The following is a 17,991-nucleotide window of genomic DNA, read 5'->3' on the forward strand; positions in this document are numbered from 1 at the left end:
TCAATAAGAGCCAAGGAGTAGCGATGATTTTGTTGCGGAAAGAAAGAGAGGGACCTCTTGGTGAGATAGACTCCGCTCAATCAGAAGAGACGTGCGAGAGAGAAGCTAAGGCGACCGGTGGAAACGAGGCATTGACACCGAGGAATAAAGTTGCACTAGTGGAATTTTTGCTTGGAGGCACAGCTAGAAGGAGATTTGTCAGGAGGCCGGTGGAAAGCAGCCACTTTCCTATCTGTTTGAACTGTGTGATCTTGAACCATAGACAAACGTTCTTTTATTTATGACATGGATATGCAGCACTGCACCGTCTGGAGCCTGTATAGTTTGCTTTGAAATCCTGGGTAGTTTCTCGTTACTTGGAGACGCAAATAGGCTACCTTGCACCAAATTCTGCTTGTTTCCTATACGGAACTAAGGGTGAGATGGAAAACTGTGGAGTGTGCGTAAAACTGGCTCCAATTAAATTATGATGGTGATGATTCATATTCGTGTTCATTCTGAAACTGCAATCGTAAAACCCTTTACTGCGAAGTAACTCCAATTAAAATAAACGCAATTTATTTCTTCTCGATAAATATAAATGAACAGGAAGGGTCCCAAAGGAGGGAGGTTGTCTTCAAAGATAGATGCGTGCCTTATACTTTACGGATTTGTCATCCTAAACATAGGGTTTTCATGGCAAAGATACTGGAGTGGGTTGCCATTTCCTTCTCCAGTGGATCACGAGAACTACCAGAAGTACAGGCAGGATTTCGAAGAGGCAGAGGAACTAGAGATCAAATTTCCAACATACGCTGGATCATGGAGAAACCTAGAGAGTTCCAGAAAAAACATCTACTTCTGCTTCATTGACTATGCTAAAGCCTTTGTGTGGATCATAACAAACTGTGGCAAGTTCTTAAAGAGATGGGCATACCAGACCATCTTATTTGTCTCTTGAGAAACCTATATGTGGGCCAAGAAGCAACAGTGAGAACTGGACACAGAACCACCGATTGGTTCAAAATTGGGAAAGGAGTCCGGCAAGGCTGTATACTGTCGCCCTGTCTATTTAACTTATATGCAGAGCACATCATGAGAAAGGCAGGGCTAGATGAATCAAAAGTTGGAATTAAGATTGCTGGAAGAAATATCAACAACCTAAGATATGCAGATGATACCACTCTAATGGCAGAAAGTGAAGAAGAACTAAAGAGCCTCTTGTTGCGGGTGAAGAAGGAGAGTGCAAAAGTTGAGCTGAAACTTAATAAGAAAATCAAGATCATGGCATCCGGCCCTCTCAATTTCTGGCAAATAGATGGGGAAGAAATGGAGGTAGTGACAGATTTTATTTTCCTGGGCTCCAAGATCACTGCAGATGGAGACTGTAGCCAAGAAATTAAAAGACGCTTGCTCCTCAGGAGGAAAGCCATGACAAATCTAGACAGCACACTAAAAAGCAGAGACATCACCCTGTCAACAAAAGTGTGTATAGTCAAGGCTATGGTCTTCCCAGTTGCAATGTATGGCAGTGAAAGTTGGACCATAAGAAAGGCCGAGCGCCAAAGAATTGAGGCCTTTGAGCTATGGTGCTGGAGAAGACTCCTGCGAGTCCCTTGGACTGCAAGGCGATCAAACCAGTCAGTCCTAGAGATCAACCCCGACTGCTCTTTAGAAGGCCAGATCCTGAAGTTGAAACTCAAAAACTTTGGCCACCTAATGAGAAGGAAGGACTCACTGGAGAAGAGCCTAATGCTGGGAAAGATTGAGGGCAAAAGAAGAAGGGGACGACAGAGAATGAGGTGGCTGGATGGAGTCACTGAAGCAGTAGGCGTGAGCTTAAATGGACTCCAGAAGATGGTAGAGGACAGGAAGGCCTGGAGGAACATTGTCCATAGGGTCGCAATGGGTCGGACACGACTTCGCAGCTAACAACAACGTCCTAAACAGAAATTAATTCTACCCTTTTTAGGGCTGCAAACTCAAAAATGACCACCAGATGGCAGCGATGTGTTTCCTGTATCTCTTCTTTGGTCTCTTGTATCTAGAGATTTGTAATTAAGACATGACAGCCCTAACCTACTACAGTATGTCTAAATAAAAGACAAAAGGAATTTTTATTTTTATTTTACATATAATTGTGTTTTACAGCATTGACAGTGGTAAGCAGCAGTGATATTTTCAGGATAGTTTTCAACTTTCTAAAACAAAGTGGTATGAAATAAACAGTCTTCATCTGATCGCCTATCTTATTATAGTTTTCAGTTACACTTTAGTGGGGATGGTATTCAAAGACTAGGATACCACAATTGAAAAAGCTCATTTGTCAGCCACTTGCAAGACCCTGCTTGGAAGGCCTCAGCAGAAGATTTGATAGTCCAAATAAAAGAATTTTTTCTGACATTGTGGCTCAAGCTTTTACAACTTTCAGAAATTAAAACCAATGACAGTCGCCAGGCAGGTCTTCAGTTCAATGACACAGGCGTACAAGAAGACAATAAGTGACAGCATGTGCATTAAAATCTTGTCCTCAGGTTGGCATTGGTGCCTCCTTGTGGATTATGGTTTCTGATGTTTTCATCCTTTGGTTGAACTTGGTACATGAAGCTCATTTGGCTTTGGTCTGTGTTCTGTTTAATGTATATTTTTGATGATATCATAATAGCTGCCATAGATACCTGCTTTATCTTATCATGTCTAATAGAATACAAAATAGAAGGGTGGCCATCACTTGGTTGTGATGAATTTGTATCCACGACAAACCTTGCCTGGCCCTGGCCATCCAAAATAATGTTAGTGTGAACTTTAGCTTCCCATATTAAAATAGAAGCACATACAGATTGTGACTACTGCTGTTTTGAAGTTTAATTTTTGTTTCCCATACCCTGCAACCTTCTTTCATAGAATGCATAGAAAACCTCTTGTGTGTGCAAGTTTTCTTTAAAAAAAAAGTATATTATCCAAGGAAGATTCCAAGTATACACATACAGCAAGACATAACATTTGAATTTTATGAAAAATATGTGGACAGAGGATGTGTCCACTCAGACTAATCTGTATATGCCATTGTGTGCTTAATCTTGGGTAGAGGAATGTGAAACACTTTCATTTTTAAACTTTACTAACTGGAATGTCCCATTTCATACCCAAACTGCATTGTGCTGCTATTAATACATTCTCCAGGTTACCAAAACAGATCATTTTGCATTCAAGACAACTCTTTCACATGCACAACATGGTGTTTTAAATTCAAAAATGGTTCAAACATTAGATGCTTTGCACATTCTTCTGTAAATAAAACAAAATTGGAAGAGCACTGGAATGCCACATATTTAATATATTGCACACACTGTGAAAATAAGCTTTATATCATGGCTGTCATAACTTTTGGCTTGCCCGGCCCACACTGAGTGGAGGAATTATAAATATATAATATAATTAATGTGTATAAATATCTATCTTATCTTGTGGGGCTGCATTACTCTCAGGGCCACATGCATCCTATGGGCCGTGGATTGGACATACCTGTTTACCTGCTTTATATGGATTTATTCAAGCAGAGATCACATTGGAGATAACGTTCTATAAAGTCACAGAATCTAATACATGGAACAATCCAATACTTCACTTGAAATATCTACTGAAGTCCAAGCAACTATGAATGCAACTTTCTTCCAATTTCCCTGCTTAGTGTGGCAGTTTAGAACTGAATGCTGTAGATTTAAAAAAAAACTTGGCTTTTTAGCACGAGGGGCCAGGATTTCTGCTTTGAAACCTGTTTGTGGTAATCTTCAGAATTTCCTTATTGGAGATAGAACAATTTTCCATTTTTGGATTCCATGATTGTTTCTCTGACGCTGCAGATCTTGAATCACCATTGTGGCTCCTGAGGGCAACGGTGGGCCTGCCAACTTCTACTTCCTTGACGTTTAGCAGATTTCCTGTTCCTTAGTTGTGTTTTGTTTTGATTATTTTTAAATTATCAGATTGCAAAAACGGTGTTTATCCTGAAGCATAATGCGTTATTGAGCAATACCTCTGGGCCCCACAAAGTCCTTAAGAGGCCCTTTTAGTAAATTAAATGGGGGGGTCACTGTAGTTCAGTGCTTTAGGTTCCTAGATAGAAGGGGAATGTGGGAGAGATTATTATTATTCCTTGAAGGATGACACCCTCTTATTGAAGGTCATGGACTCTAATCCACCATGCTGGTCCACTGCAGGTTACAGTAAAATGTTTTTTGACCTCGCAATCTAGAGTTGAAAGTGGCTCTTCCCTAGGACTGGCAGAACACTGGATAAGAAAAGCCTCAACCCAATGAAATCTGAGTTAGGGATTAGGAAATTATGCAGCAAAACTAACAACTATTGGACATACATCCAGTATATATTTGTTTTCTATGAGCTGCTGGGATTTTTGCTGTATGTGGGTATGTGTGTGTGTGCACATGCGCTAAGTGCACTTTTGTGTGTCCTGAAACTGGCTGAATTAAATCTGTTTTGAAGTACTTGTTCGATCATCTTTTGCTACTTGTTTTTTTTTCAGCTCCTTCTTTGACTTTGATACATACAATAATAAACATCTGAATTATAAATGAACTAGCAACACTCAATTTGAAAGAAGAAGAAAAAGATATTACCCTCACCCCCATCAGCTACTGGAGAAAAGGCAGGGAGATGGTTACTTATCTGCTGCTGAATGAACCGGTCCAGAGAAACATTTCCCCAAAGTAAAGTGGTTGGTGGCAATACTGCAAAATAGTACTTGTGGAAGATGTAGTAAGATTGTGAGTAAAAGTTTCAAAGCCCCTGCTTGGCAGCCAATACACAGTCTACAGCCCATACGTACTGTATGTTTATGTCTTAAGTCTGTTCCTACTGTACACTAAATTACAAAGTAGCAGTTAGGCATATATCGAGACTCATTTAAGAATATTTGTTTTATTTACAAAACAGAACCTACAATGAGACCTTATTTAAGTCTTCTTCATCTTGTTATTATAGTTCTTGTTGGTGATAATGCAAATCTTGGCCGATGTCAAACAAAATTAAGAAAAGTCAGACCTGTACGTGATGACTAGGTAATCTCAGGATGTAGACTAGGAGATCAAAAGAACACCCTGGAGAACAGCAAGGGCAAAGACTTCTATATTGTGGCCATTTAAAAAAAAGAAAGAAATTCAGCAAGTAAATGTTCAGCTCTATCCAAGAGAGACTTTTCTTATATACTTTAATACATTAAGAAACCCATAATTTATATTTAAATTTAGTTGGAAATTTTAGTTATTTTTGCATGCGTCTGAGATTTTATGTTCTCTCTTTCATACAGATACAGCCCAAGCAAATATTGATACGATTTTTAATTATTTGCACATACCCTAAACTGAGCGTCACATTTCAGTAAGCACTTACAAACTTTGGCTACATCAGCTAGTCATGTGGATAGCAATTTGACTAACCTAATAATAAAAGCAGCCAATGATGATATGGTGATGACCTCAGAAAGAACCATGATTATATGGTTGGATATCTCATTACATAGCCAGAGCAGTAGTGAAACTCAGTGAGTTTGCATTGCTCTTTCTTACAAGCGTATGTATTACTATTCTGTAGTCTCAAGACTGAGGATGTTGTTTAATTTTACCTCTTAATATAGCACATTAGGTAAACCTTGGGTACAAAAGTGTATTTATTTAATGTATTTATTTATATTATTCCACCTTTATTATTGCATAAATAACTGGGTGAACATACCTAAAGCCCCCTATTTTCTCCATAACAAGAATCCTGTGAGATGGGTTGTGCTGAGAGATAGTGACTGATACTGTATATACATAAAACACTTCTGGAGTCTTCTAGAATCACTTCTAAGCAAAAGTGTTCATTTATCCCAGGGTGCAAAAACAGGACACCGCACCACGTGGTGCAAAAATGGGCCACCACTGTACCTCAGGGTGAGAAAATGGGATGCCGCCACGCCTCGGTGCGCCTCGGTGCACAAAAACAGGCTGACGCCATGCCTTGGGCCGCAGAAACGGCGCTGTGCACAAGAATGGGACAGGACTAGTGAGAATCACACAAGCACTAGCCCCACCCCAGGGGCTACCACAAAGAAGAGGGAGTCAAGCTATTCTCCAAAGCACCTGAAAGCAGGACAAGAAGCAACGGATGGAAACTAGTCAAGGAGAGAAGCAACCTAGAACTAAGGAGAAACTTCCTGACAGTTAGAACAATTAACCAGTGGAACAACCTGCCTCCAGAGGTGGTGAATGCTCCAACACTGGAGGTTTTTAAGAAGAGACTGGACAGCCATTTGTCTGAAATGGTATAAGGTTTCCTGCCTGAGCAAGGGGGTTGGACTAGATGACCTCCAAGGTCCTTTCCAACTTTATTATTATTATTATTATTATTATTATTATTATTATTATTATTATTATTATTATTATTATTGTCACCCGCATGGTTGTGGCCCTGTGCGCACACGCACATGCATGTGTAAAATGCATCCCCCTCCCTTTCCCTCTGGACCACCAACCAAGAAAGGTTGGTGACCTCTGATTTATCTAATGGTACAAGACATGCTGATGGTACAAGAAAACACATAGCCAAAGGGCAAGGTCATGCAGTCCCACCACAAAATATGTGAGTGTTCTTACCCACAGTTTTCACTTTCCATAAAAGCAGTATAAATCTGTGCAGGTCACTGACATTTAAACTTATGAGATAAAGCATGTATTATTGAGATAGACTACATAAACATTTTAGTCAAAATCTCAATCATAGGAACTAAAAGGGGGGGAGATAAAGGGAACAAGGGATGTGAAGCAAATATGAATTGATAAAAATAAAAAAAATGGGCATAGAAAAGGATCAGACAAGAATCAGCAGCTCATTCCTTTTTCTCACCTGTCACAGCCCTTTTGGTGGGACAATCCTTGAAGAGTGGCTGGTGTTAGATGGGAGATTCCAAAAGCAGTGGGGGGAAACTTAACTTAGAGTATCCAGAAAAAAACTTCACCTGGAAATTTTTTCTAGATATTTTCTTAGAATAACTTGGTTGATGACTTTTGGACATATATTGATTATGTTATTAGAATGTTGTACTTCCCTTGGTACTGCCTCTGATCTCTTGCCGTATGAACTGATTACCGTATATGTTATAAAAACTGAGTCATCTATGGAATGTTAATAAGGATAGCATGAGATTACATCCTTAAACTAAATGATTTTTACAAAAAAAAGTTTAGTTACTTTAGTAAATTATCAGATTATATACATATTTTTCATATTTTTTGGTTAATTAGATTGAGGGTTTGTTTTTGTTTGTGTAGTAGAGGTTTTTTGGGTACAGCTGTTGACCTAGTATAATTAGACTAAATATAAACATTATATTTATATGTCATTCATTGAGTACAAACAAGGTATCTTAAAATATTCAGAGTCTAATCCAGACATGTCAAACACAAGGCCCGGGGGCCGGATCCGGCCCGCGAAGTGGTTTCATGTGGCCCGCAAAGCCATCCTGGAAACAGTGAGGGAACGGCCCCCACTGCCTTGGCACTTGCCCCGGTCCCATCTCCTTCTGCCAGAGACCCTCAGATCTGTCCCACTCCTGCCCAAGCCCCCATAGGCACCCTTGATGTGAACGATGTAGAGCTGGCCATGCCCACCCAGTAGGCCATACGCACTCTAGCCACGCCTACCCAGTAGGCCATACCCACCCGGCCCCCTGAGGGCAACTGCAATGCTGATGCGGCCCTCAAGGAAATTGAGTTTGACACCCCTGGTCTAATCACTGGCAATATGTATTTTCACGCATTTGGTTAATAAACATATTTTTATTAGGACATTAGAGCTAGTTTCAGGATATGTCTGTTCGATTGTTTGATGTAACTAATCAGAGTACACAGTGCTGATTTTATGACATCACCTTTGGCTTTCCAGTTGGTCTCTGTGCCTAAAAGAGTTCAATTTTAAAGCCTCATTTGCACAGTATTGGTTGTCCTCAAATCACAACCATAATGGACCTTAGACTGTTGTTGAGTGAATTTCACCCCATTTTACAACCTTTCTTGCCAAAGTTGTTAAGTAAATCGCTGCATGTTAAGTTAATAATAGCATTATAAAGTAAATTTAGCTTCCATCTTGACTTTATCAGAAGTCACAAAAGGTGATCACATGACCCCGATACTGCAACCATCATAAATACATGCCAGTTGCCAAGCGTCTGAATTTTGATCTCATGACCAAAGGAATGCTGCAATGGTCATAATGTGGAAAGTGGTCATAAGTCACTTTTGTTTAGTACCATTGTAAATAAATAAATGGTTATGAGTTGAGGGTTAACTGTACACTGGTGGAAATAACACTGCACAGTGGTCCTCAACCTTACACATAGCCCCTTTCTACTGAAAGCCACCAAGTACTGTCAAAAAGTCATTCGACATTGGCCAGCTACAAGATTTAGACCAAGTTTAATACACTCAATAAGGAACTCTCAGGAAATTTAACCCTTGTGGGAATCTGTTTTGAAAAGTGGGCAGAGTTTAAAGATGTCATCAAATAGACTTCAACAACTGTACTTGAACTGAAAACCAAGGGCAACAAGATTGGTTTAATGAAAACTACAAAACCACTTCAACATCCCTCTGGGCCAAGAACAAGGCCTACGCAGACTGGCAGAGCAACCCATCATCTGTTTCAAAGAAAGACAAGTTTAAGCACCTGCAATCGAAAGTACAGATGGAACCACAAGAAATGCAGAATGAATGGTAGCAGAAGACAGCTGAGCAGATATTCGTGCCATCAGGGTGTTCTTCAGTTTGTGGTCTTCTAAATTAGAGTACAGCAGGAAAGGATGGCATTCCTGCTGAGTTCCATAAAGCACTAGATCCAAATGCCGGTAGACCTTACAAGACATCTTGGAAGACATCTGATCCAGAGAGGAGAGGCCTGATGACTTCTGGGATGTTCTCAAGAGCTGCTGTATAAAAATAAGGAAAGCAAGAAACGTGGAAACTACAAAAGTGTCTCAATCAGTGCTTTTTTTTGTAAAAAAAAAATGGTGCCGGAACTCATGCACAGCTCCGGCTCCAGTCGAAAGCCCTTTACGAAGCGGTGGGGGAGAGAAGAAACCACTTTAGGGAGCTTCTGAGGCACAGATCACATGAGCAGCATCAGCTGATGGACGCCATTGCCACGGCTTTTGAGAGGGTGCTTGTTTGGAGCCGGCATGTCTTCTGCCCCTTGTCCTCCTCCACCTCTGATGACACAGAGGCTTCCTCCGGAGCCCGAGTGACCAAGGCGGCGGCAGCACTGCTGCTTTGGGACTGTGCCTGGTCCCTCAGAGATTCGCTCCAAGAGTCAGTCCTGGTCGCTGGTGGCCAACATGGGGGTGAGGACAGGCAGCAGTAGCGGCAGGGGGAGCCCCATGAACCAAGGCAGAGAAAAGGGTCTGTTTTCATGGCTGTGGAAGTGTTTCTGGGTCAACATTTGATGCCCCCGATTTCCCCAGGAATCTTCCTTTCACCGAGCCAGAGCTTTACAAGTAGTCCTCAAATTACGAGTGTAATGGACCCTGCCCATTCCACTCGTAAGTCAAAAACTCGTAGAGTGAATCTCGTTCCTTTAGCGAGATAACTCTCTTGCTCATTAAAACGCATGCAGCTCATTAAGTCAAGGACTACCTGTACTTCATCACTTTTTTCCTTTTGGGGGGGTCATCATGTAAGCCGCCCTGAGTCTTCGGAGAAGGGCGGGATATAAATGGAATTAAAATAAATAAATAAATAATAAATGTTTGTGACACCTTGCTAGGTGACTGGTGGTACTCGGAGGTTGCCATATCCTAAAAGTGGTACAATGGGTGAAAAGGTTGAAAAGCCCTGGTGTATATCACACTAAAGGCAGAAATCATGTATTGTATATATCAGACATGTCAAACACAAGGCCCGGGGGCCGGATCCGGCCCGCGAAGTGGTTTCATGCGGCCCGTGAAGCCATCCTGGAAACAGTGAGGAAACGGCCCCCACTGCCTTGGCCCTGGCCCAGAGACCCTCCTCCTGCCAGAGACCCTCAGATCTCTCCCACTCCTGCCCAGGCCCCCATAGGAACCCTTGATGCGAACGATGTAGAGCTGGCCACGCCCACCCAGTAGGCCATACGCATTCTAGCCATGCCCACCCAGTAGGCCACGCCCACCCTGGCCACACCCACCTGGCCCCCTGAGGGCAACCGCAATGCTCATGCGGCCCTCAATGAAATTGAGTTTGACACCCCTGGTATATATTGTAGACTGCTGTAAAATAAATGTAGGCCTAAAAATCAAGTCATACGGAACTTAAAAGATAAATGTTGAAAACAATAATCAAAATAATTCTACATGGTTTGCTGACCTTGCATTCATTTGCTATACTCAACTGGCCTGTATTCAACTGGAACTAAATTTAGCTGGAGCCCATCTGAGTATGTTTGTTTTGGTGGAGAACATGTTGTATATATTTTCTTTTCTTTTTTATACACATTCTATAATACCTAATATGCCTTCCATTTTGCAATTTGTCTTTATTTTAATAAATGTATTTTAATTCTATTGTACATGACACAGAATTGCTTTTTGAGTGAAATGCGTGATCTCTAAATTTGATAGATAAATAATAAATTTCAGGTTATTCAAACAAAATATTTTCTAATGTGGCTTACATGAATAGGAAACTTATGTCATGAATTGATTATTTTTGTTCATGATTTTATTGACATTTTAAATGGAAAAAACTAGATAAAACAAACAAGGTAACAAAATTTTGCTACAATATTAAAATGAACAAAGGAGCAAAGTAATTCATGTTTTACTCATGCATGCACTGACAAATACAATTATCTTCAGCACAAACAGAAAAGTTGAGAGTGATATGGTTAAAACAGATGAAACTGAGCAGCTATGTGGGTTCTTGTTACTTTTTTGCCTGCCACTACTGTTCTCATGTCCAAAAGGTTTTAACCCACCATGCATATAATCAATTGGTGCAAAATGCTTCTTGCGATTACATCACGGGTACATAAATTCACAGAGGTAATCACCAATCAATCCTGACCCAACTCACCCATTTAGGGGAGGGGTGGTGGTCAGAGCACTAGATAACCAAAATAAACAGACATAATCAAATGATTTATGAAACTCACTGCCAGGCAAAAAAAACTTGTTTGGCAGGCAAAAAAGTAACAAGAACCATTACTTGGATTTCATCCTTTATCTGAAATAGGGCTTCACTTCCTAATCTCCTTCATCCACCTATCTCATGAGCCTCAGCCCTCTTTTAGAGGATTTCAATGTTATCCAGCATGTTTAGAGGAAGAAAGAAGAAATGTTCCTCTAGTTAGTTAGGCAACTTGGTGCCTTGCAAACATTTTGGATTAGCATATCCAAGGTCATCAGTGGCAATGCTGGAAGAAAGCATCCAAAAATATGAAACTCTTATTCTAGCTGAGGCTATTACGCCAGTGGCATGATACCACCAAATACAATGCACAGGTGTTGGAAGGCAGAAATGAATTGGAATTTTTCTTAGCTTGTTACACTCCCTGATTCTTATCCTTAGCTGTTCTCCTGATGCCTGGAAGAGACCAGCAGAAAGAATGAGAATTAAAGATCATAGGAAGAAGTGAAAGATGGGACTTTTTTGCCTGTGAAAGAGCAGGTGTTCGACTCTTGAGAAAATACAAAACTCCAAAATCACACAGTCCAAAGGCAAAAGCTGGCTGTGATATAAATAGGAAGGAGGACACTGTCTTGATCCCACAAGTGTTTAATTATACATACTTACATACACACACAAAAGCAATTTCTACTTTTATGGGCACAAAAATTATGGGCTACTAAAGGAGCCGTTTGTAAAGTATAGTGAGTAAAGTATTTGATATGCAAGAGTTACGGAAATAAAGCAGAAGACATTATAAAGACACCTGATATCAACAATCAACAAGGAATTAACAGGGAATTTAGAGCTGAACCTACTAAATCTACTAAGAGAGAAAGAAATACTGCTGAGGGTTTAACTCCCAAGAAGAAAAAGGGCAGGGGTGAGATATGTGCAGATCAGTCAGATTACTTTGCAGATTTTTAATAATTGAGTAAACAGAGGGTGATAAGACCTTCAAAAAGATAGTTATTCTGCCCTAGAGGAAGCTGCCCCACCAAGACAGCTCTTTGATACATCTATTACCGGTACATATCAAATGGCTGTCATTCAGAAAAAGCTGCATGTGAATTTTGCTAACTTTTAAGCAATCTACAGTCTCTAGCATGCTTTTCAGAATGAAGCCCTTTCTAATCACGTTCTTATATTGCCAGTATAAGACTTCTGATCAGAGAAAGCTACCCCATTTTTAGATCAGTTTACCCAAGAGGACATTACTACTTTAAAATCTAAGTGTAACATATTGAATCCAGATAATTTCAGGGATTTCACTAGCAGTCTTGTGCTGGTTAATTACTGCAATAAACTTAAGTAGTAAAGTTTGCTCGGCAACAATTTTGAGAAAGAAGAGCTCTAATCAGCAAACTGCATTACCTACAGCTGAAGATTCTGCTAAGGACTTACAAGCGGTAAAGTTGATTGGCTTATTTGGTGCATTGCCAGATTCAGAGCAAGCAGACACCACGCAGAGATTGGATAAATTAGGACAAACATTGGTAATAGCACATTCCAGAAAGGCACGATTAATTAATTTGGTCCTACTATGTACTCAGGATTGCAGCAATAAACTCCAGCAGCATATTGCTAAGGCTGCCAGAGCGACAAATAGCCCAGAACACAGATCACCCTTAATGTCTATCTAACCCAGTCCCTTTGTAGCTTGACAAAATGCTACATTACTCAGGGAATCTAAAGTACACAGACTCCAAGAAAAAGGCACATTTCTTGCCTCATATGATTCCAGGCATTGTTTTAACACCAATATGCTCCTATAGTGGAACTACCCGGTTGTATTTTGCCTCAACTACTTGTTAAATCATTGTAGGGGTAGATGGGAATGCTGAAAATTAAACTGAAAAAAGGAAAATCTTATTCCAGCATATAACCACTCAGAAACAGAAGTCTGGCTTTGGGTTTCATGCCATCCCTGGAAGTGTTTTTTTTAATAGATTTTTTTTAATCCCACCTTATTTTTTTTATAAATAACTCAATTTATAAATAGCCTTATAAATAACTTTTATAAATAACTCAACACGCCTGATATGCCTTCTTCCTCCTTCTATCTTCCCCACACCAATCACCCTGTGACTTCAATTGGGCTGAGAGAGATGCTGGTACAAGGTTACCCAACTGGCCTTCATGCCTAAGGCAATCACAACTCCTAGTTTTCTGCTTTCCAGCCTGGCGTTTTAACCATTAAGACCAAACTGCCTCTTCTGATATGGATATCATTTCCTCTGAAATCCAAAACATACCAATTTTGTCAACACCTATTCTTAACACCAAACCAAGTTGAAAAGGCTAGGATATGTAGCTTGGTGCAACACCAAGTATCAGCGGATAACTGCCCTCTCTCTGCTATAGAAAAATCTTTGGAATCCTTCCAGTAACTGAAAGCTCTGTTTGGTCTGAGTGCCATTAGGAATCTGCTACAACTTTTCATCTTCAAACCAAGGGGGGTCTAAGCTGGGAATTAAAACTTTGACCTTCATTTTATCAGTACACAGATTAGCTAAACTGATCGACTATTAAAAAGCAGAGACATCACCCTGTCAACAAAAGTGCGTATAGTCAAGGCAATGGTCTTCCCAGTTGCAATGTATGGCAGTGAAAGCTGGACCATAAGAAAGGCCGAGCGCCAAAGAATTGAAGCCTTTGAACTATGGTGCTGGAGAAGACTCCTGCGAGTCCCTTGGACTGCAAGGCGATCAAACCAGTCAGTCCTAGAGGAGATCAACCCCGACTGCTCTTTAGAAGGCCAGATCCGGAAGCTGAAACTCAAATACTTTGGCCACCTAATGAGACGGAAGGACTCACTGGAGAAGAGCCTAATGCTGGGAAAGGTTGAGGGCAAGAGAAGAAGGGGACGACAGAGAATGAGGTGGCTGGATGGAGTCCCTGAAGCAGTAGGTGTGAGCTTAAATGGACTCCAGAAGATGATAAGAGGACAGGAAGGCCTGGATGAACTGTTGTCCATAGGGTCGTGATGGGTCGGACACGACTTCGCAGCTAACAACAAGGTTTTCTCTAAGACAAACCATCCACCTAACCTGATTTTTTAAACCTCATTACTCACCACTCCTGTAACTGAGTCCAACCCACTTTTCCTGTTGGTCAACCTCTCTCTCCTCCTCTTTCCTTCCACCTTTCCCAGCATTAGACCCTCCTCCAGAGAGCTGGGCCTCCCTACTCCTGCTTATTGGCCATTGACTTCAATGAGGAAGAACAAAAAGCTACAGATAAGGCTAGCCAGCAATATACAATTTGGCTGGTGTTACAATGAAAAGGGATGCGGTGGCTCAGTGGGTTAGGACGCTGATCTTGTCGATCGGAAGGTCGGCAGTTTGGCGGGTCGAATCCCGAGTGCCGCGTAACAGAGTGAGCACCTGTTACTCGTCCCAGCTTCTGCCAACCTAGCAGTTCGAAAGCACGTAAAAATGCAAGTAGAAAAATAGGGGCCACTACAGTGGGAAGGTAACAGCGTTCCGTGCGCCTTTGGCGTCTAGTCATGCTGGCCACATGACCACGGAGACGTCCTCGGACAAGCGCTGGCTCTTCGGCTTTGAAACGGAGATGAGCACCGGCCCCTAGAGTCGGAAACGACTAGCACGCATGTGCGGGGGAACCTTTACCTTTACCTTTACAATGAAAAAGGACATCACAAAAAGGCAGAAGCCCAAGGAATGTATATGACAGATGCAAAAAAAAACCAACCCAAAAAACCAAAACCAGATGTTGAATCAACTTCATTTGAAATATCAGTAACAATTACGACAATTATACCTACAAAGGCACTTTTTTGGCACGGCAGGTTAAAATGAGGCTGGCTAGCCAGAGCTTTGGGTTAGCCCAGGGGGTAGGCAGGAGTTCTGGGAGTTGAAGCCCAAAAGTCATAAAAGAGCCAAGGTTGCCTACCCCTGGGTTAACTTAACCCAAAGCTGGGCACAGCATCTTCCATGGAGCATTTCCACACCGATGCTTTATAGCGCCTTCATACCACCACCTAACCCCCAGTTGGAATGGCATAAAACCTGGACGCAACCTCGCTGCTTTTGGGGGGGGGCTTCCCCCAAAGCGGTGGAGGGGGTGGGGGGGGTCAGCTCAGAGGCTCCTCCGGTTCCCGCTCGCCCCACTTGGCTTACAAGGATCCGGCCCGCCGCTCCCTTCACTCTCGCTTTCTTACACGCTCCCAAACCCTGGCCTACTAAAGCAAGGCTCTCCCCCCCCCCCCGGCTCCCATTCCCTCCCCTCCGCGAGGTGCGCAAGCGGAGGAAAGGAGGAGCCGCGGGGAAGCTGGAGCCAAGGCTTCCAGCTGCATCTATTTTTCTCTCCCCCCTCCCCTCCCCTCCCCACGTCCGAGGGAGCCGCCGCCACCCGCCAGCCACTTTTCTCGTTTGTCTTTCGGGGGTGGGGGGGGGTGTGGAGGGGAAAAAAAAGCAGCTGTTGCTTTGGAAGATGGCGAGCTGCCGTCCCCTCATCGGCTGGCTTCTCTTCTCCCACTTGGGGTCCCTCGGCTGTAAGTCTCCCGCGGCTTCTCCCCTCTCTTCTTGGGGTGTGGGTGGGTGTAGGGGGGTGTCACTTGATTTCCAACGTCCGAGCGGTCAGCTCTGGGCTGCGAGGGACGAGGGTTGGCCGGGCTGGGGGTGGGATGGTGGAGAAGAGGAGTCTGGGCTTAGAGAGAGCTGCCAAATTCGACGCCGCCTGAAATCTGCCCCTTTCGGCGAGGAGCATCTTGTGGCGGCGCGGAGGCGCTCGGCGAGGCCGTTTATTCCTTCGCGGCTTTCCGGGCTGTTGTTTTTTTTTCCTCTCCCTTTTGGAGGACGGAGGAGCAAACGCAGCCCGCTCCCTCGGCTCTCCCCACTAGGCGAGAGCGCCGCTTGCGAAGGCGAAAAGGGGTAAAAGGGCTCCCTCCCTCCCAACCCCCGGCTCGCTTTGATTTGATTATTAGCGCAGCGTTTTCCAACCTTAGGAACTTGAAGATGCGTGGACTTCAACTCCCAGAATTCCCCAGCCAGCATAGCTGGCTGGGGAATTCTGGGAGTTGAAGTCCACGCATCTTCAAGTTCCTAAGGTTGGAAAACGCTGTATTAGCGAGCTTGGCCGTTGCTGCCGAGAGACCTTCGCTTCTCCCGGCAACGACGGGAGGGGGGGGGGAGCTGCGCCGGCCGGGTTTGGGCTCCGGACGGTGTGCGGGCAGCCGGCGGGTGGGGGTGGGGTGGGGTGGAAACGAGGGCACTTTCCGAGGCGTCACAAAACAAAACAAAAAAGTTCCTTGGCTTGGCTTGGCTGGAAAGCTGCAAAGGTTTCCTTCTCTCCCCCCCCCCCGCCAGCCGCCCGATTCGGTGGGGCGTTTGTGTCTGCTAAGGCTGGCCCAAAGAAGTCGAACTGGGAGCGAAGCTTTTTCTCAACGTGTTGATGAGGCTTCTTCATCCTCCCGCCGGGCTTTGAAGTTGGCAAGGTACCTTCTTCACCAGGCAGGCTGCAGCAGGATTTGTCTTGGCTGCCAGAGGGGATCTTGCTCCTTCTGCCCCCGTCCCCCCAAAAAAGGCTGACCGTGTTAGCCAACTATCTAAGAGAGGAGCTCTTAGGCAGGCTTGCGATGAAGTTAGGAGACCCTAGAATTCGGGAGCAGGATTTGTTACACCTGGCTTTAAAAAAAAATCGACTTATGTTTGGTACACTTCTAAGAAATAAAAACCTTTCAAATGCTAAGCACATTGATTTGTGCTTCTTAGATTGTAAGCCGCCCTGAGTCTTCGGAGAAGGGCAGGATATAAATGGGATTTTTAAAAAAAATGGGTTTCTGAGTGAAAGTGAGGTAGAGGAACCCTTACCTATAGTTCTTACCCATGATCCCAACTCATTGGGATGGATTGGTGAGGAAGTATTTGTAGAAATTGGCAGTAAAATGGTTTGGGTTGCCTGATCCAGTCTGTTTCTTATTCTAATGTAACTTCTGGTGCATGTAGTAATGCTGCTTCCCAAATAAAGGAATTTATATCTTGGGATTCTGACAGAAATTCCTTTATTTCCAAATAAATTGTGTCTGCTGGATTTAATGGGATCGCTGGATTTCTAATTAGCTTGCCTTAGGCTTGGAAGTACAAATGGAATATAGTCCGTTGCATGTTTATGCTCTGAATCCATGCATATTTATTAGAATTAAATGATTGTACGTACAATTGTCATTTGTATTATTGGCTATCAGGTATCCATTTGCTTTTGTGTGTCCCTGAGAGATGCTACAAGATCGTGCAGCTAACATAGAGTAGCAACCTGTCAAAATACGACCATATGATTTGCTTATTCATAAAATAAAGGGGGAAAAAGCAAACATGGGATTGACTTAATACACTATTATAATTTTTTTTCAGAATCCAAAATTTTTGGCTCCATACTTTCCAATGCTGTAATTGTATTAGCACCATCTCATTGTGGCAGCCAAATACCAAATGTGCATGTGTTTTAATTGCCTCCATTGCAAAGATATATGTTTATTCACAGGAAAATTTTCAGATAGGCTTAAAGAGATTTGCATTCTCAGTAGGGCTGCAGTCTTGCTTAGAAGCCTCTACTTAAAACTGTGTAATCAGGATAACCCAATCACTTCCAAGCCTTTTTTCCCACTTTCGAATGGTTCCTACCATCAGAAGATTTTTCCAAATGTTTAGGACTTTTTTATCCCTCCCCCTTTATTGCACAAGATATCACACTAAAAAGAACAACATTTAAAGTAATAAGTAGAACAGAGCCAAAACTAACAAAATGAATTTCTATTGGGAAAAGTATACAATTCTGCGTTTTAGTGGGGTATCACTAA

General features: G+C 42.6%; 1 protein-coding gene across 2 annotated transcripts in view; it reads left to right on the forward strand.

Moving 5' to 3' along the window:
• The first annotated feature begins 15,603 nt into the window (after positions 1–15,603).
• Positions 15,604–17,991, forward strand: part of JAM2 (junctional adhesion molecule 2) — a 36,153-nt gene continuing 33,765 nt past the window's right edge. For both annotated transcript variants that reach the window (XM_081327404.1, XM_081327403.1), the window contains exon 1: positions 15,604–15,687. In XM_081327404.1, the coding sequence (XP_081183530.1) occupies positions 15,627–15,687 (61 nt within the window). In that variant the 5' untranslated portion in view covers positions 15,604–15,626. The remainder of the gene's footprint in view (positions 15,688–17,991) is intronic.

The sequence above is a fragment of the Vipera berus genome (assembly GCF_964194415.1).
Source record: "Vipera berus genome assembly, chromosome: 4".
Lineage (NCBI taxonomy): Eukaryota > Metazoa > Chordata > Lepidosauria > Squamata > Viperidae > Vipera > Vipera berus.